The sequence below is a fragment of the Fopius arisanus genome, unplaced genomic scaffold (genome assembly GCF_000806365.1).
Source record: "Fopius arisanus strain USDA-PBARC FA_bdor unplaced genomic scaffold, ASM80636v1 scaffold00003, whole genome shotgun sequence".
NCBI classification, from domain to species: domain Eukaryota; kingdom Metazoa; phylum Arthropoda; class Insecta; order Hymenoptera; family Braconidae; genus Fopius; species Fopius arisanus.
In genome coordinates this window covers 2483783-2505168 of record NW_011887742.1, presented here as the reverse complement: position 1 = coordinate 2505168, position 21386 = coordinate 2483783, and the positions used below count along the sequence as shown (strand labels likewise).

Here is a 21386-nt window from a genome sequence, read left to right as displayed (position 1 = left end):
CAATTGAGTATTAATCAATTAGAATTCTCGAGTCGACCCTTTATTCACTATTTAGCAAACCCTTCATTAGATGGTGAATATCTTGAAAAAAAAAAAAATTCTCTGTGTCTCCACAAAATGCTCATTCGCTATTTTGTTTCTTACTCGATCCCCATAAAAAACCTCCACTGAAGGATAAACAAATCACCGGCAACCGGCAATTTGATAAGAAGAATGCCAAAGTGCATCAAGTGATTTGTGGTACATCGAGTGATCCCCTCAGGATAAATGATCCGCCATTCGCACCATTTCGAGGATAGAATCAGCGACTCCAAGAAGCACTCTTTCGAATCCTCCCAAGTCACGAGAGGAGTGTACCAGAGAGTGAGTAGAGTGGTCCGCTGTTGAAATTAAATATCGAATATCGATTCCGGGGAGAGACAGGTAGTTTTCGGTGGATGCAGGGGCGGATATACGTGGCCGACCTACTTGCCCGATCATGAACCTAACTAAACCTCCAACTCTACCCCGAGATATCGCCATCAGATACCGCACCTCGGGGACTCGCCAAGAGCCAACTTAACAAATTGCATTTCGCCCCAATATAAACATCACAAAAAGCCCAATATACCTCTGATTAAAACCAATCCAGCGGTGATTCCTCGTTATTATCATTCATTACCAGGAATCACAAAATAAGCTAAGAGTTTTATTCAACTCTGGGATTAATCCAATTGTCATGACTTCAGAATACCAACACAGAGAGAAAAAAAAATGAGCGGAGAAAAAGCGAAACAGATAAATAGAGATAAGAAAGTAAAAAATAAAATGAGGGACGGATGCAAAGTGGCGGCAATGCGAATATGTCTACAGCCACTCTAGTCAAGATGCCCCTTTTTGCCCTCAACGCATCCACCGAGGCAAGCAGGTCGAAGTTACTTAACGTGATTAAACCACCCTTGAGCCTCTGCTCTACTTGGCCTCCGGCTGGTTATACATTCGTCTATACCAAACCCCTTGCACACGTTTGCATTTTCAATCCACCTCCTGAATTATATGACTAGCACATGCTAATGGGGCGCAGTTGTCTTCTTCGTTTCGATCTTTCATTTATTCAGCATTTATACAATTGACAAATTTATGAATCCTCAATTATTTTAATTGGGTGAAGAAGAAAAACTTGTCACTCATTGCTCACAATACAAGTGGCAACTACCGATAAAGATGATTAAATTGCAATTCAACGTGACTATGTTGAAGTTATTGGATAAAAGCCGACATTGAGGAATTCTCGGAGAGTGAAATATCAGGTTGAGTTATCCCCATTGGTGATATTAATTTATCGGATTCGTTTATTCAGAGGGAGCCGGTGGGCTTCATCTCGGTGAGTTGAAAGGGTAAGGAATTTGATCGAACCACCATGGAACGTGGTGAGGAAGCGAGATAGGAGAACGATTGAATATTAAGTGGTTGGGACTCTTGGCATGGAACCCAAAGGATAAATGAACGAGGGAGAGGGTAAAATTTCGTGAAAATAGCTTGATAGAGAGAGAGAGAGAGAGATTCGAGTTGCTGGGAGGAATGGGGGAGCGCTTAAATTGGCCTAACTTATTTACCGCAAGACGATATTCAATAGTTAATTTCACATTTTTGTCTTTTAAAAAATGGAGACTTTAATCGAGTAGCCAAGTCGTAACGTAAATAACTGCTAAGATAAAGCAAATTTTCCTGTACAAGATCAAGAAGGGTTTTCCAACAGCGATCCTAAAATCGCTAATACGTCAAAAATAAAGTTTCCAGACACTCGAAATTCGCTGAACGCGTGGGTTGTCCGCCAGTCTTTGACTCGTTAAGTCAATAACAGTGCCAACCAAGAAGCAAATGGTTAATTCATGAAGCGACCCACGCGCACTCGTACAATTCAAATCATACGATCGAGATTATTCGAGCATCGAGAGTAATCATTAATGTATTTTGCAACTCACGTGGTGGTTTGGAAGAGTCCGCTGGTGGCACTTCAGTCAGCTGTAAAAAAAAATCATTTGTCAAATTAGTATTAGCCGAGGAATAATGACGTTGTGCACGAATGAATATGCACAATTCATAATATCTGCTCTTCACATTATTCACTGCATCACATATTGTCCAAGGACAATGACAAGAATATAATTTGTCAAGAAACGATGACGCACTTGCCAGACATAGAACTAAGTTGTTCAAAACCAAACTTCAAACCTCCTCTAGTTTTTTGAAATTTCTTGTACACGAGTTGAAGTGAATCAGTGGAGAATCAAATAAATTTATAGTTAAATTAATTAAAATCCTTCTCTACATCAATCATTGTTAACGATTGTCCGGATATTATGCAACACCGAAAGCCCAATAAAATTCTATTAAAATGTGGTCCTGCATCATCAAACATTCCCATGAACTTTAATTATGAACTCGGCTGCCCATCGAAGGATTCGATCTGACAATCTCTACACATGTTCAGCAAAACCATTAAACAATAGCCTCTAAACACTGAATTTCAAATGACATGTAAATTATCCTCATCACATAACCCCCATATCACTCAACGTCCCACAATTTAAATATAATCCTCACCTAGGAGGTCAACTGAGCCCTAAATCCTCAACTTCCCCAGCATAAATCCTTTATCTAAAATTATGCAGCAAAGAATTCATTGAATATACAAGAGAAAAACAAGGATCGAGGGAATAAAGCCCAGTGAATATTACAACCCAGAGAATTACCGGGGTTATAATTTCACCAGCTATTCATTATTTTTATTTCTTGGGGTTTGCCTTAATTAAAGTGGGTTTAGCCCCCCGCTCATCCCGCCCCGCGCTGTCGCCATTAAAAATCAGCGTTCGCTAATTCGCACTGGGAGTCGCGATATTTTTTTCCTTTCATTTTTAAACTGACTGTGGTTCATCCCTATCCCCCTACTCTCTGGAAAAAAAAACACGACAGGCCACTTGGTGGCTTTGGTGGTTCGCTGCGTACACCAGACCAGAGAGCGGCCAGAGGACGACCAGAGGGGGATGAAAATTTATCGCGCGAAAGTGCTCATCCCTCTTTGCGTTTTACATTTATTTTCAACGCGTCCTCCACTCGCCAAAAAGAGGACGACAAGAATTTCAAGAGAGAATCTTGGTGATTTTTTATGAAAATCCATCAACAATTCGTGAATGGATTGGTTAAAATTTGGTAATTAATTATGAGGTGAAGGGAAAAAATAGGCGAGCTTAGAATTGAGGATTAGTGATCAGGCTGTTTGTAGAAATAAGTGTAAATCTCAATATAAAGCCAATGAAAAAATGTAATTGTGGCGCAGAAGTGGAGAGGGGTGGCTATATAAATGGACCGGAGAAATTTACGTGGCGTATATACGCGCTCCAAAGGTGCGAGACCGAGTTAACCGGTGCCTTTACGATCCTTATTTCCACGGGGACTTGGACTCATCCCATCCATGCGTCGCTCCTGCGCCATATCGGAAAAACTCCGCGTCTCTTCCTTCCTTCCTTCCTTCCGCATTGTACGAATTTCTCTCGGATAAGCCAAGTCGAATGCATTTTAGCCTCATCAAAAAGTACGGAGGTGGGAATAAAAATTATTTGTCCGGCATGGGCATGTTCGGGCCCAGGCTACTTGGTCATTTATCATTTATCCATCCCCGTTGTCCCCAATTATCCGGCCAACAGAAAAAAAACATTTCCAAATTCCCAATCGAATCAATTATCCTCCGATTGAGGAAATTATTCTAAAGGTTAAAAGTTAATATTAGCAATTGCATGGATTGCTCTTCTGAAGAAATCCGAAAATTACATACCTTAGCAAGAACCGGATTAAACGTGAACTTAGATTCTGGTTCTTTCCTGGGTGTCTGCGCAATTGCCGTCAGAGGTGTAGGTGGCATCGTCATTTCCTACAACACAGAATAGCATAAACCATCAAAAACCATAATAATCAAATAAATATAGCAAAAAGTCGTGATTCAAAAGATTTATCTATCTAGTAAATAAAATAGAATCTATAATGGAGAATTTTCAGTATTTCCAAGAGTGATGTCGTCGATTCGTAGAAATGTAATGTTTCATATTGACGGGAATAAAAAAAAGCGAATTCAACAGCCTCTCAAGTACATCAACCCGTGATTTATGTAGTTTGCGGTTTCTCGAATTATGCAAATAGTGGAGAGAGGCGAAAGAGGTGAGGGTGAGATTCATGAAAAGCTGTTGAGGTACATTGTTACACGGTTTCGCGCACCGAGGACAGCACCCAAGGGTCCCTCATAGACCACCACAAATGAGATGCAATAAAATAATTCCACTAACGGAATTATAATCGATAGAGATGGAAAAGTAAAGGAACAAAGAGAAGATTGTCATTGATAGCATGTTTTAGGATGGTTGTCAGAATAAGACGGTGTAAGTGAAGATAGGAAGATGCGATATCCTTTTGGTGGCGCGTATGCCACGCACCATCTATCGACTTATCGATTTGCCACCGCTACAGCCAACGCTGGCACCACCTCAGCCACCTCTACCATAGGGGTTGGTTACGGTATGGCTCAAAGTGGAGAGAGTATATGGTTAGAATAGTCTAGAGGGGAATCTCCTAACTACCAACCGAGGCCTGGGTTGCCTTGCTACGCTGCCAACGTCTCAACAACTTTATGATCCCTATCCGACGAGAGAAGACTTCTATTTTCTCTTTCCCTGGCTTTGCCTTTCTCTCAACTTTTCCAAGAGCGAACATTCAACTCTTGATAATTAACTATTTTTAGAGAAGACTATGAAAAGGTATTACATAAGAATCCTTCAAGATCCTGCAAAAGCATAATACCGGAAAAGCGATATAGCGCAGATTATTTGAATAGATAGGAGGAGGCGTGTAACGTCCCACCTGTACACGTGCTCAGGCAGGTGACTATAACCAAGCGGATAATTATGCCGAGCACGTGAAGAAGCGAAAACCCGTTACTGGACAAGCGGCCTAGTCGCGCGTAAGTGCACACTCCCTCATGCCCTCTCTCCATCAACGTCATGACGATCATCATCATCATTGCCGTGCGGTGGAGCATCAGAAGAGGTGTATGAAGATCGCTGGGCTCGTCAACCTCAAGCACTCGAGGCACTCGGCTAAAGAGTGGCCCTTGGGGCTCCCTCCTAACGCCTAATGGATTCCCACCCAACCAACCAACCAACCAACCAACCAACCAACCAACCAACCAACCAACTATTTTTCTATTTTTCTATTTTTCTATTTCCATATTTCTATTGCACATCCACCACCATCACCATCTTTTTTCCTCAATTCAATACCCTTCAGTCTCTTTCAATAATTTTTATCTATCAGTGGTCAATGATTTTTCACCTGTCAAACACCCGTTATGTGGGGTAATTCCAATTGCGTAAGGACCAAAACATATCACGTACACTCTCACTCGTCTTCTCTCGAGGCTCTTTAGTGTGCACCGGATTTTGTCACACAATCGATCCTCCACTCTGTCGATGCAGCTACAATGGAGAGTAGAAATAGCGTCGGCCCAGATTCTCACACCTGCCACAAGCCCGTTTGTCGGGGCAATTTTTTTCTACTTCATTCCGACCGATCACTTATCATTTTACCATCGCAATGAAATATTCGACTGTTTTCAATGATAAAATAACGCAGAGATGCTGTTTAATGTCCTGATTCATCCCCCATTAAACCATCGTGCGTCGACAATAAAATGGTGGTGGTAGATAGTGATACTTTGCGATAACCACTGATTACGACATTTGATAGGTAAAATTTTGGCAAAGAGGATAGCGGTTGGAGCTCTATCCGTGGTGGCAATTAGCAGTAGCATTTACGATGCCTACCGGGCGCAACTCGTATTTTCCCACGGGCCAAGCCGTGAGAATAATTCATAGCATGCTCGGCCGAGTGTGCGTCCGTGCAAGCAGAGGAACCCTACTACCACTACCACCACTCGCTGCCGACTCATTTTCAACTGTGCAATCCGCTGTATTCATCTACTTTTCTTTTTCACTTGCCAATCTCAATTCTCCACAAATTTCCAATGAAAACTCAATTCTCCTCTTTTTCCACTTATCTTAATTTTCTTCATTTGTTAACTATCAAGGAAATCCTCTTGAAATTTACGTTAAAGACCAAAAAACTCGTAGCATTAGCGTAAAGATTGAGACAAACGACGTGTCACATTTGGGGCGATGTTATGCGACCGAATAAAAAGGGTATGCCGAGATGAATCATAGGGGTGATAGTTGCCATGGAGTAGTAGGCAACAGCCATCGAAGAGAAGCCAGAATTACGGGTATATGTATGTAGCAACACCAGGGGATACAGAAAATTACATGCGTGACTCATCGCCCAGTGGTGAGATACAAGTCGGTGGTCTCTCTTTTGGATCAATAAACGCATCCATTGTATTTACACTCGAGCAATCCGTTCAGGGACAATTTGTGGCTCCATTAGATCATGCAATTATTTTATCGCTGCAGGATCGTCTTGATAAATTTACGTATATATAATCACGCCAAAAGGTGTTGGAGTGTAACTCGACTTTCATGAATTTTCATTTGATATTCGAATAATATTTTGCGTACTCACCTTGAGAATATTCTCGAGGTCGGCGCTATCGTTGAGATCATGTCTCATTCCCTACAATGGAAAGAATCATTAATTAATGAAAATTTCCATTCTAATGAATCAAATATCAATAAATTATGAATTTAAAATGATTTATCATTGTCAATCGTTTTGCTACATGATGACTAATATGTTGTGACATGCAAGAAGGGTAATTAACCCTTGGAAAATGACAATTCCGTGAGTAGAGTAGCTGCCTTGAGCGCAACAATAGAATAACAAAATACTCACATTATCAATAGGTAGCCTGGTAAGCCTGGATCCAGCAGCGTGAACTCTCGTGTTACCAGTCAAAGGAGGACAGTTACCGGAAGAGGCAGGGCCAGAGCTGTTTCCGGCTGAATTCCCACCAGTACCAAGTGGTGGTCCCTTTGCTGGTATAATACCGTGGCTTCTGTGATCATTGCTATTACCACCATGTTTAACAGGTTGGCCTGGATAACCACCACGTCCACCGTAGGGTGGCTTACCATCAGCTGGTTTAACAAAACCACCTCTCTGTGACGTGTGACTCGTTGCTGATGCACCCCGCGGACCATTGCAACCGGGTTTCTTAAATTCCTGGGTTGACGGTGAGCTTGGACAATTGTTTCGACCTTGTAATCTTGTTGTACCACCTGATCCTGGTGGCGCTGGACTCGGTGGTACATCAACAACACCAAACAGCATCTGGGGCTCGACCAGTAAGTGCTTCACACGTGAGTAATTCCCCAACTTGGACTGAATCTGCTGGGTGGCACGATCTTGCGCGTCAGGATTCACCTGCAACAGGTTTTTCCAATCTTCATCAATTGAATCTTGAATATTTGGGTGGAGTGATTTTGTTCGTTAAATTATTTGGGTTTACCAGTCATTCGACAGATCAACATTATACTCATGCGTTGAAAAATATTTAGTGGTGAATAATAATAATAATAAAGTAAATATGAAGTGAGGATTTGTGGTGTTTGAAAGGGGCCTCGAAAAAGCCAAGTGTGGAGGAGTGTGTGTGTGCGTGCGTGAGAGAGGATCGAGGATGGAAGATGGAAGGTGGTGGGTGTGGGCGGTAAGGGGAGGGATATGACCAGGTCAGGGTTTTCACGTCCGTCACAACCTCGTCTAACTTCACCTTCACCATTTACCGCTCTCTTTCGCCAAACGACACGTCCAATTGCAAAGACCAAACTAAACCATAGGCTTCTTTTTCTCCATTATATAATAATTTGTGTGTTAATTTGAGTGATAATTTTTACCTCATCTCTGAGGTTTTTTTTTCGCATTTGAAAGAGTAGTTGAAGTGTTGAGTAATCATTCGAGCTGTGGGCTAAGTGACGTAGGTAGGGGTTGACTGGTCAAAGGGTCGGTTTCATTCGCTACTAGAGTTGCAAACCCACATGTGGTGTATTAAATGGTGTTCTTCCCTTTGGCCCGACGACGAGGGCCGATCACGGGTAAAACACTACGTCGTAATTAATCACGCACGAGTCAAGGTCCTCGGAGATAGGGAGGTAGGGAGGTCGATGGGAACGATCGTGTGTAAACCCAACCCAGTGAGAAGTATGTAAAGTGAAGCGAGGGGCTGATTTTAACGTGACGGTAGCATCCCCAATTAGCGTTTTCATTAGCGAACTCAAATGCTCCATTTGTTCACGCTGTATATCCACAGATATCTCTGATAGAGTGTGCGTCCACGAATTTTTATCATTCCAGTTGAAAAAGAGCGTTGGAGTATGATCTGCACGGTTAATAGATGCAACATTAATGGTTGGTTGTTGTAATTTGTTGAAAAGGGAGTGATATTGAAAGAATAAAGAAATCCAAGTGTAATTGAGAAAAAGTGGAGATATGTTTTAATTTGGTGATTGCGAGAGATTGGAAGGGTTGTTATATATTGCTGGATAGTAGAAGGAGGGAAAAGAGAAAAAAGGAAGGAGAGGGAGTGCAAGGGGCGTACGTGCCATCGTTTCTCGGGCTTTCCATTTTAAAAGGTACGTGTCTCGCATCCAGCGTCAAGCTCCCGCGACTCCAGTATCACTGTGTGCACTCATTCTATACTTTTCCCTCTTGGACGTCTCTCGTTCACTCACACTCGGCCCCTTGCTCTTCTGCATGCGAAATTCTCGCATTCTACCTCGTCGCGGAAAATTCACGAGCTTCAGAGGAGTGGGAGAATGTTAAACGGCTCGAGATCAAGATTTTTCACTCTTATTTCGTGTTTTCTCCAGTTTTTCCCATTGATATGAATTTCATAGTCAGTTTTATTCCTATTTCATTGCATTTTATATTTTAGACATTTGTCCAGTCAATGGAGGGAAATTAAATTTTTTATTTCAATCAACTCAAATTTTCGGGGGAGTAGCGAAAATATTCTAGAAAAAGTCCCGACTGATTATCAACAAACCGTTATGCCAATGAATTAAAATACCACATGGTTTTACCCCGATTCCGTAAAAAAAAAAATCTCCCTCTCAGGAATGTGAAGAATTTTTTTCCCTCTGTGAATTCTTTTTTCGCCACTTGAGATTCTTCGAGAACTGCCGGGTATCCCAACGGATACGAGTGAATGAGTTATAAGAGAATGTCATCAGAATGTTTGAAAATACTAATCATTCCAAAGTTAAAGGGGAATGAAGGAAAGGTACCAAAAGAGAAGGATAAATGCGTCGATCCACTCATCTGTGATTATATCTCAAACCCAGACATTTTCCTTTGCTCACTGTCCTCCTAGGTTTTATATATATATATATGAGAAAAAAAAACTATACAATATATATCCTTGCGTAACCTCCAGACACTCAGACAGAAAAAAGGGCGTAGGGATGAGAGTAGTAAGTAGAAAGAGGAAAGGATGGAGAGGAGAGAATAAAAATGAATCCTGAGAGAATGAAAAAATGCCGCTCGATCGGGCGCGCTAACATTCGTTGAGGGTTGGCTAGGGGTTGGCTTTTTTCATCGTCTTGTCGGCCCGAGGGCTGTCTACCTACTTTTTCATAAATTCAACCCGCCCAAAACGCACAAATTATTTTCCTACTTGGATTGCCATAGCATAATACGACGTCTAGTTCATTGACTTTCCACCATTTGAAATGTACTATTGACCACTGGTTAATAGTACATTTTTTAATCATAATTTTCAATGATTTTTATTATGGATTAGTATGAGTGGAAGTAATGAGGAACAATTGTGAGTGTTATTCTTGGATTGCGCTACTCAGTATTATGAATGCAATTGGAGGTGCCCACAAAACCCTCAGAAAATCTGGATTTAGACGGCAGTTGTCCCGAAAATAGATCGGTCGACTCATCTCCCTCGACTATGGGAGATAAAACGTCAACAATATACCTCATACCACATGCTTTATACATTTCAAACAAATGAGTGATTATTTGGTGGTTGTTAATCAGCTATTTCGCCGTGATGGTGAATTATAATGCGCTAACGCATTGGATGCTATTTTCGGAAGCGGCGAATTGTTGAATAACAAATAGCATTACACGATGATTAATAAAGGCATTCTGGACGATCGTTCGTTCACTCAGGCCGTTTTAATCAACATGTCGAGCCCCTCCCACCAGCAACCCAATGACAATATAATTATCTCTCTATATAATTCTCCATACCCTCAGATTCACGCTGAAATCAATGATCAATGATGCAATGGTTAATTAAAATGTCTGGCCTCTTATCAGACATTAACTGTTGTCGCCATTTGCCTTGCAAGTCCAGACACTAATAAAATTATCAATCCATATCGAGGGGAATTTATATTGGAATTAAAACGGTTATGGACTGGTTCCATACAGGAAATATTCGAATTTCATTAAATATTCACAATTCATTAACTCATTGAGTTGAACGATAAAAATTTGTCGTGAGAAAAAATTTTCAGAGTAATGTCCATAGAAATCTAGCTCCGGGGAAAGTCAATAAAAAGAGAGAAAAACCGGCGGAACCTCTGGCAGATTGAATCGAGAGAAGTGTTTGTCTGCCTCCCTATCACTCTCCCAAAAGAAAATAATTGCCGATAAAAACATTGTGTACAGTGTACACGAGGAGGAAAAAAGCGAGAGAATAGCTCTTAATCAAGGAGATATTTTGGATTTATCGGAGTGAAGTTGTAGTGTTTATTATGTGTGCTTTTGGAAGGTATTGGATGTCACACACATAAATACACACAATGCATGCAAACACATAGATATATCGTGAAGGAGCCAGATGGGCCAGAGGGATTAATTAATCGTGCCCCTTGGCAGAGCTCCATAGGCGAGTGAAAGGTGTGTGAGTGAAGACAATAGATACGCGTGTGTGTGTTTATAGTGTGGCAATGGGTATACGAGTGGGTGGAGGCAATGGCGGCAATTCCGCGTGTTCGCCGACTCTCCCAACTCCCAACAAATTCACTCCCTCCCTCTTATTACAACCCCACTGTCCCCACCGTCCGCCAACTTAATATTAATAATCATTTTTATTTCCTATTAAATTGTATTGCTATTGATCAATCACAGCATTGACAATTTTCAGCAAAATCTTTGACCACTGCATGTTCAGGCCGTTAACTCACTTTTACAAAAACAAGCAAAAAATGAAAAAAAAAAAAAAACACCCGATGAAGAATGAAAGGGAAAGGGGGGTGGCATGGAAAAGTCGAGAGTAAGAAACGCAACGGAATCTGAGGAACATAAAAAGGAGGTAGCGGAAGTTGGAAAGTCGCACAAACGTGGAAAAAGAGGAGTGAGTATATAGTACAGAGAAAACGAAGAATCCGAGGGCATCCTCCGACTCTCGAGTCTCGTCAAGCCACCACATTATACCACCCACCGGGTATTGATTCCAAAGCCCACCCCTGCTCTCTAGCACCTCCACCCTCTTCACCCCCTCTTTGGCCCCTCCACACCAACTGCTTTTCCCTTTTCTACATTCGCCCTTCTTCTCTACACCTACACCTTCCTTCGAAAAATATTATTCACCATCAAAATTTATACCAATAAATAAATAATTTTCAACTTTTAATGAAGTCAAATGCAAAGAAAAACTTGAATGAGAAAAAATTTTTATCAAGTACTTGAATATCCTCAACTGTGCATACATTACTGTCTACTCGATCAGAGGAAAATGAGAGGGGAATCCCACTCCTCTCTACCGGCCAACAGGTCGAATAAGCTATCCGAGTGGTTTAATAAATTACCATGAATATCAGAGTTGAATGACGCAATTTCATCGTGATCTCGTTAACTCGGGTAATTATGGGGGATTTTATTGGTTTCGCCTTGTGGCAATCTGGGGAAAGAAAGTTATTTGTACTGTGCTATTTATTTTTGGGTTTGGTTTGTATTTTCACGGTGTTTGTTTGATTTGAGCAGTTAGAATGAATGTCGAATTATTTTGGTGGGCAGAAAGGAATACGGCGTCATTCAACTTTATTTCCTTTAGTAAAAAAAGCATGGAGTGGAAAGTGTGATGGGTGGTGAGCCAAAGGATGCGTTCTCATATGAACCATCATTTTTGTAGATTTTTATGAAATTGGAATACTTCACCATATCAAACAAATATCTCACATTCGTTATAATAGTAATGTAACTATCGAAACATCAATTATGATTCGATTATGAATTTAATCGAATGGCCAAAGTCCGAATCAATAATCCGTGTCAATTGTTTTGATGACATTCACTAGAAAACTTTTGTTCAAGAGGTACAATATTTGCTGACATATTATTTCAGCATTATGAATTTTTATTATTCAACTCCATGGGGGAAAGTGTTTCAAAAAAATATTTCGGGATTAGGGAGAATTAATGCTCGGGGACTCTAATACCCATTTGTCTGATAAATCGAGGGACATATATTTTTGTTAATCGTGAATGGAAGAAAATAAATTTGGGGCAGAGATGAGAATTCACTAGATGAATCGTTAGTTTTAATTATGGTGGACATTCTAGAATAAAACCGTTGCGGAAGACAAATAAAAATTTGTTGAATGGGAGGAGTATTGAAAAAAATATTGAAAACTCAGTTGTCCTGTCACACTTGATGATATATTGACCGATGAGAATGCGATTGAAGATGTAATCGATAGCATTTAATGTACGTTATCGAACAAAACCGATAACGTACCGATGGAAGTGAAGTAAATGGTTGGAAAATAAAATAAAATGGCAGATTGGGATTTCGTTCAATCTCCATATTGCGCGTGAAATATCTAACTGATCGTTCTGCATTCATCACGTAAATTTTCAATGAAATTACCTCAGATAATTACTGGAGAGGTAAATTGAAAAATGATTGCCTTCACATTTGACCCGAGGAATAATAATTATCCAGTGGCATGAAAAAGTGACTGACATATAGAAGACATTTTCACACGTAATGCCGCTGCATTTAAGATGCAATAATGTATCGACTAAACGACCCAAAACGCTCTAATCAACTGGTGAAATTGAGAAAGCAACGGAGAAGTAATTAAAATGCAATAATCCATTAGATATTCTACTTTTCAGAGTTGCTCACTTGTTTATCGATCATCATGTATGAAAGCTATTGAAAATTATATTTTTCAGGGTGAAAAAATCCAGGTGGTATGACAAATCGAACGAGATAGGTTAAGTATAGAAGTGGCGGTACGTCTCCTTAAAATTCATCGCATGAAGCCGCGCCACGGACGTTACGATGGTATATATATAAAAATAAAAAAAAATGTTTAAAAGAGGGGGAGCAGAGGTGGGGCCGAAGAGAGATTTGAATTATGCAACGTCGCGTCGGAGAAGAAACGGGAGGTCTCGTCGACCGTGCGCCCCGACGAGTGCAAAAAGAAAAACTAATAAAAGAAAAGTGAAAAAAAATGAGGAAGCAGGATGAAAAACATGTCTTTTTCTATGTTGAAAGGCAACAAGGTAAAAAGATCCAAATAGTTGGGTTGTGAGCATATTTTCCAGTGCACTCGGACCCATTGAATATTTCTAGTGAATCGATTTCCCCCAGGGGCTCGAGATATATCTTACACGGTATGGCTTGCTGAAAGGAATCGAATCGGTTTGACGAGCTCTGGAGATGGAGAGTATTCAAGGTTTTTCCAAGGCGGAAGTCACGGTATGAAGGATGAAAATGATCTAGTAACCTTCGACTCACTAGTCAAACAATTTAATGCATATGAAAAAATATTCATTGCGTTTAAAGTATTTATATTTATCATTGTTTCTTCATATTTTTCCTCGCAATATCATTTCATTGGATAAAATTTCGTATGAATGTTAATAGTAAACTTCTCCATGTGTGGGAAATTTCAATTTGAATATTTAACTTTTTCTATTGCGTTTTTCCAGTCGAGGAGCGTCAAGGAAAAATTATTCAACACTCTAGTGAAATTAAGCAAACGCGCTAACCGATTATAGGCTGGATAATCCATCTCATTACATAGACTACTCTCTCCACGGGAGATAACCGTCTCTGTGTACTTGTTACATTAGTATAAGCTGCACGTGTTTCACCTACGCGTATTTACAAATCGTCGTGTGCGATCAACTCTACGCTCACAGTTTACTTTGTTCGATAAAAATCTTTTGAATTTCATCGTTCAGCACGCTAATCTTTGGGGATTAATAATCTTATCAGTAACTATCTTCGTTTGACCTCGGCATTCTCCGATGTGATTAAAATACTGGCAACTTGTATTTTTACTGTATTTTTTTAGGAGTAGAGCTATCTCAAAGAGATCAGGCAATTTTTAATTGACAAGCAAACTTCATTTTTTCCAACGGAATATTTAATTCGAAAATTTGATAACAAACCGTAAAAGGGATTGCAACATTGCAAAATTGCCTGGGAAACGGTAGTAAATTCAGTGCATAAATTCCACTCAGCCCCCAAGCCAATTATTTTTCCATAATCCCCAAAAAATGCAAACCCAAAGTGTAATCCCCGAACCTCCCATTGTTCTACCCGGACCAATGGAAATACATTATCAGCAATTTTTTTAGTCCATCAATTGCTTTTTACGGAGGTGCGGTGGACCTTGAACGCACGCTCGATCGGTCGCCTCAAAAGCTAAACACTGTAATCTCCAAGTGCGAGTACATGAAAAAACTTGGAAACAAAACGTGTACAATAATCTCGTGATACTAGAGCGCAAACGAAAACAAAGACATGGTGTACATCAGGACAAGAAGGACCAGTACACGACCAACAGAGACAGCCAACATATCTATACACTCGGCGGGATATTATGTAATACCCTAGCAACGCTGTAATACTCGATATCGAATTGACCTACAAATCTCGAGAGAGAGAGAGATTCTTTCCGCCTAGTCGCGCAATCCCGACACTGAGACCATCCCCCCTCGCTAAACACCCTGGCTATCCTATTGGAAAACTAATATTTCACAGGTTACCATGAAAATAAATCCGTCAACAAATGGACTTAATATCAACCGCATTTCATTCGATTTTAATCATCGTTATCTGATAAGAATACATAATGCACCGTTAATAGCAGCAATGGATAAATTAAACCGCCCGGTGCATTTAACAGAATCCATCGATTTACACCGTCCATTCGCTCGTGTTGTTTTTTTTTTATTCAACCAGTGGTTTTAGCAGGAAGAATACTTTTTGTGTTGATGATATTGCGTTTACGCGATGAATAATATTCGACTGTTTTTCGTTATAAAATTTCTGGATTTAAATTGAGCCATTTTCCCGATTAAAATTAGAATTACTCTCATGATTAATTCGAGATAATTGATAGCAAAACACCGTTCTCCCAATGTTTTATTCTGGGGTTTAATTAATAATAACTTTGATAACTTTCATAATAGGTTCATTAAAATTTCAATGGATGAAAATACTGTTGGACAGTATTTTTCGCCATGTTGCTTGAGCTCTCGATAAAAAAAAAAGAATAAAAAAATTTATCCTAGGTGAGCGGCTCTGATGGTCTCACTAACACCCAATGAGCCTCTTAAATACTTTGATAGGTGACAATTATGGAGTCCACGAAGTATCACGTTCTGGCCGATTGAAGAAATAATCGAGAAAATAGACGTAAAAAAATTACTTTGAGAGCAAAAGGTGGCTCGTAAAAGGATTATTAAACGAGTTTGAAAAGTCCCAGTCGACGCACCTGTTGAGAGATACTGGATCAGGAAAAATGGTAGACTTTAATTGGGGGAGAGTATTCATCGATTGATTGTGTTGAAATGTTTTCTCCTTTGATTCACTGGTTTATCGAGCTTTCTCAATGTGTGTAGTCTATGCCATAGACTCTATGGTACGTGTTAAAGTTGGGAGAAGGTGGCTAGAGGGTTTCAACGTCGGTGCAACATCCTCAATCAATTTGTCAAGGGAAAAAATTCTATTCGGGAGTATTGTTCCTCCAATTTCAATCAGTGTTTTAGTGTTGAGGGATTGATTGTGCATTAAACACTTCCATATTTATCGAGTTAATTGAAATAATGAAGAAGGATTGAAAGAAGGGGTGCTTACCTTGACGGGGGCACGGAAGAGCGAAGAGGCAGAGGATGCGTGGGAATTGGCGTGATGATGGTGGCCGTGGTTGTGGTGACCGTGGCGGGTGTCCGGAGCACCGCCCGCCGCCGCCTGCTCTGCCTGGACCGACATCGCTGCGCGTGCCTGACGCTCACGCTCTCGAAGCCGGTCCCGGTCCACGCTGAAACAATTTCAAACAAATATTTATAATCCACCAATATAGACGATACACATCCACTCACAAAAATCATACAGATAAATACAGCAAAATCCAAGTTGTAAGTCAGGCTCATAAAAAAAAAAAAAAAAAACCGCCAATTACGTGGGCGACTATAAGGGGCAGGGGGACTTGGATTTTAGAGGAGTGCGCGCGCAAAAGGCCAGAAAGAGATGCACGGGAATTGAAATGACGGAATGAGTTGAAGTGAGAGAAAACAAGAATGAGCTGTCGCGTTTATTTTGAGCCATCGAGCGAAGGCTAAACACCGGAATGCTAGTCTCTCAGTGATTTCTCGATTATTCCACTCAGCAATTCGCCTTTTTCGACACACATATCGTACAATCTATCCACGATGCAATATCTCATTAACAACTATATGAAAGTCTTCTCAAAGATTTTTTTGGAAAATTTTTTCAAAATCTTGAGAAGATTTTGCCATATTCCATGAGCGTCATCTACTTTATCTCTTCTCAATCGTCTCTGTATTTAATATCCCGACAATGACCTCCCTGCATGTCACCTCGACACTGACACAGTGACACCAATCCTGCCTGTCCACGTAATACAAAGATAAAAAAACAACTAAAAATGACAAGTATGAGCCTTGAGTTCTCCCTAAAGCGCGAGTGTCCGAATAAATTCAACGATCACCGTGTATGACTTTCAAACACAAAGAAAAACTCAATAGAGTAGAATTTTAATGAGTGTCATAAAATTTTTGGGCTGATGATAGCAAAGTGCGGGAAGTTGGCGAGTGTCGCCAAGTTAATCCGAGCATGAAAGCGAAGGATCCTCGGATGTCTTGAATGTTGTGTGGAGGGGCCGAGGAACTCCTTGACATGCTAGAGGGTACACGATGGCGTGCCCAAGCAGAATGAGACGCAGATGCGAGGATAACAAACCTCTCTCGGTGCAATCCCAAATAAAAGATAGAGGCTAAATCCCTCGAAACACAAGTGAACTCGTGTGTGTTCACCAAATGCAAATTATTCGTATCGGCCGTACCTTCATTTTTCGCTCTCCCCAAAATCTCAATCTCATTAATCTCGCTAAAATAGTTCTCCATTCATCTGTAAATATTTACATCTCATTCAAACGGCTTACTCGTCCGCTCCTGTTTACATCGAGTAAATACGCATGACATTACGTATTTTTATCACGAACACGGCTAATAGAAACATTTGGAGGGCTCATAGAGTTGATTACTGCTGGATCCGCTGTGTTTCTCACTGGTAACACATTGCTGCCCGTTAATTCCACTGAGTTCCCCCAGCCTGGGGGTACTCTATCTCTCATCCACTGGAACAATCTCCCTCTCCATCCAACGTCACCCAACACCACCCGATGCCGACGTTGACGACGTTGTGCCGCAGGCCGATTAATAAATCAAACGGACGCGCGCAACTATGTTGTGTGCATGCTCAACACTCAGAACACACCGAGCCCACACTCCTCCTCTTTTTTTTTTTTTTATCAATTTATAGAATTATTTTTTCCACCATCTACTACGACTTTTCTATCATCATCATCAACCTCAAATGATCGAATCAAAGGCCGCCAATTGTCATGTTATCCGAATCAATGCATCATTCCTTTCCACATTTTGTCAATTTATTATCTGGCCCACTATTATATTTTAAGAATTCAACTCAATTGAGATTGAGAGAAGAGAAAGACATGATTTGGGAGATGAGAGAGTCGCGTGCTCAGTGGAAATTCGCGTGCATTTTTTTCATCGACAATTCAGCGTTAAACTGTTATTTATGTTAAAGGCGTGCAGTCGGCTGGTATTTTTCACCCTTACCGATCACAGTACCGCTGCTACACTATAAATACATTTTATCCAGCCGAATGCCCCTCCCTCCCGACTATTTCACCTCCTCTTTCACTTTGTGCCGTGATCAACGGATATGATACCCGTGCTTCATTATTTTCCCACGTGAAATCTGTCCCCAATAAAATAATCATTGCACTTTATTGTCGTGAATTCGTAACGGATTTTCATGTCTGTTTTTAAGCCTGACCTATCTCAATATTATGTACGACGGCTCCATGAGAGAAAAATAAATAAAAGGGAGGTTGTGTCCTTGTATCGCTGTAGATTAGAGGAGAAACGGCTTGCGCGTAAACAATTGCAGTTATATGAGCACTGGATATGGGAAAATAAAGAGGGATGCTGGAGAAAAAGGCACGTCATAGCAGCCCCGGCACTTTGCCTTTCCATGAGCATACCTTTGTAAGTCCCTTTGTACCGCACCAGCGAGCCATCCAACTAATACCAGAAGATCCTCACTCTCTACTCAAAACCTTTAACTACGTCACGTTGGTTACTCTGTTACCAAACTTTTTTACCAGGTAGCTTTTTTCATTTCATAGTCACCGATGCAATTCCGTATCTTCTTTACTTCCACAAATTGTCCATTTTTTTCAATTAATCAATTCAATTTAGAGGTATTTTTTTGGCTGGTTATAATGTACCACTATTCCCATGGATTTCCATTTAAAAGCCAAATTTTCAAACGACCCAATTTAAAGCAATTTATCATGGCAAATGGAAAAACGTGAGTTTGCTGAACTTGTGGCAATGCCCTGTAAATTTCGACCGTGACCTTGTCACGCGAAATCCCTGCGAGTACGAATCCAACCACCGGACAAGGATAATTCGTTTCATGGATTTTCGTAAAGTGCCTCAAGTGCTTTGAAAATATGATCTAAGAAGAGAATACAATTGATTATTCGTATGTATGTATCTGATGATTGGATTTCACAGGTTGTGCCGGAGAACACGGCACAAACCTGACGATCGATATCTCACTGGCCGTGGCAATCGGCTTATCGCAGTCTCTCCTACCCCAGAACCCCCCACAACTCCCAACTCCTCCTGGATTTAAGCCTTTTCCACTGTTTCTCTAGACTCGAGCTGTCGCGCACATACACCTCCCAACATCACCAACATCCACATCCCCTCCAATCATCCATCGCATTTGTATACGTGATCCTAGGCACGTGCTTCTTCATCGTAAAACCACGCGCGCCACCTCATTTTATCCTTCCTAATTTTTACTCACTCCCAACGCTTTTGACATTCCAATCAACTTGGCTTTATCCACTTCTACTAAGGCATTTTAGATTCGATTAAATACCAAATGAACTCTATGCTATTTTAGAGAAAATAACTGATATGCAGTGGAGCTCAAAAATTGAGTGAAAAAATTAGATAAAATAATGGATTTTCTGTGGAAAAAAATGACCCAATTACGGATTTACGGCCTCCGTAAATTATTATAGCCTAAAAACTCGTTGTTCAGTCAGCCATGTTTGAATGTATTAACGTGAATGGTGAGTGCAACACTTGCGCAAGAGGTTGGCGCATTGGCACGAGTCAAACTCCCAATACTTGACGAACTACACAATGCAAATGAACAAATAAACTTCCCTTACCCACGCGAAAAGTTGCCGGATAATCCACACGTTACACTCAATTAACTCCAAAACCTCCGTGCACTTTAATCTCAAAGTTTAGCGGGAGGAACTGGTGGAAGAGCGCCTTTGATACCGATTGATACCAAATAAGATGTGAAAAAGTAATGATCTTCTATATGTTAGATTGTTGTGCTCATATTATGGCTTATCGTCGGAGGGATCACCGGAGGTCACGGGCTCTACAGTGCGTCCTTCTCTCTCTCACGCCAAAATCATTGAAATTTTCCTCTCGAGGTTACCACCTACGTCACTATTTCACACGTAAAAGACAAAGAATTGAGTTTTTACAGCACAGCAGACGCCTGAGTATTTCATAACTGACACGTTAAACGTTTTCTACAAGTGATGTATCGTCAACTGACGTCACAGTGAGGCGCTATCGTCGCGTTTATAACGAGCTTGAAAAAAAAAACATCACTTGACGGGCACGTTCCGCGGCCCCAGCAATAAACACGGGTTTTATTTATTTTCCGTGATCCAACGTCAGCAGGACGATAATACCTTGAATTTTCTTGACGTATCAATAACAATGCAACAAGAGATCAATGAATTTTTGCATTGATGCGATATTGAGAAAACAATGTAGTTAGCTTGGGAAAATAAGTGACCAATTAAGAAATTTCATCCTAACATATGAAAATGCATCTCGGATCAACTCGGATTGTCTCAACTATTATATGCCTGAGGACAAATAAAAACTAACTCACCGAGTATTCAAGAGCGTGACTGGGTTCGTCGTCGCGCTGTATCCAAATATAATATTGACGTATCAATTCTGGAATCACCTGCGGTAGATATCACCTCTCGTAATTGTAATATTAAAATTAGCGACTTATCATCACTGCTTGCTCTCATAATTCCTCAATTCCTCAATTCCTCCGTGTAATCACCATGGAGAAGAAAAAAAGGCACACGCACTTGAAAAAGCGTTAGCACGAGGCGAGTTGTCGCGAGTTGTCGCGAGCTAACACGACGTGGCCCCGAGGAAGCGGCTAATCCGGAAACGCGCGCCCCTACGTAACCACGTCGGTTTATTTCCACAAAATCATCAATTAAAATCACACTGTTTCATCATAATCACGACTTGTACAGTGGAGCGTTGATCGGGGATAAATTTTGAGGTAGTAAACAGGATAATCAACTGTTGCTCGGGCCCTAACGAGCCATTCGTGGAACAACAATCAATTCACGTCAACATTTAAAAGCATTTTCATAGCCCCCTCATTACTTCATTGAAAAAAAAAACACCCTCACTTGGCCGATGCGTGTTGCGCCGGTGAGCGCGAAAGGTCACCCTCCAGCCTCGTTATTTTGATGATATTGCGACCAAGCAATTCACTGCAAAACCTCCACCGATCCTCAAATCACTATTCAATGACCAACCAACCAACCAAATCGAATTATCAAAACTGTCGACAAGTGCGCGTCACACATTTCACTGGATTTCCCACTGAAACTCACAGGTGTGGAGCCACCAGAGGTGGGAGATTATCCGCAGTGACAGAGATACTTTTCACTCACATCACTCCATCTATCACAACTCTTATCCTCTTTATCATTAAGCCTCGCCCCTACTTATTA

General features: G+C 40.8%; 1 protein-coding gene across 1 annotated transcript in view; it reads right to left on the bottom strand.

Moving 5' to 3' along the window:
- lilli (lilliputian) overlaps positions 1-21386 on the bottom strand; it is a 60313-nt gene that overhangs the window by 17573 nt on the left and 21354 nt on the right. The window contains exons 2-6 of the mRNA XM_011311603.1: positions 16100-16283; positions 6874-7404; positions 6604-6654; positions 3815-3910; positions 1965-2004 (exon numbers count right to left, since the gene is read on the bottom strand). Coding sequence (XP_011309905.1) covers positions 1965-2004; positions 3815-3910; positions 6604-6654; positions 6874-7404; positions 16100-16283 — 902 coding nt within the window. The remainder of the gene's footprint in view (positions 1-1964; positions 2005-3814; positions 3911-6603; positions 6655-6873; positions 7405-16099; positions 16284-21386) is intronic.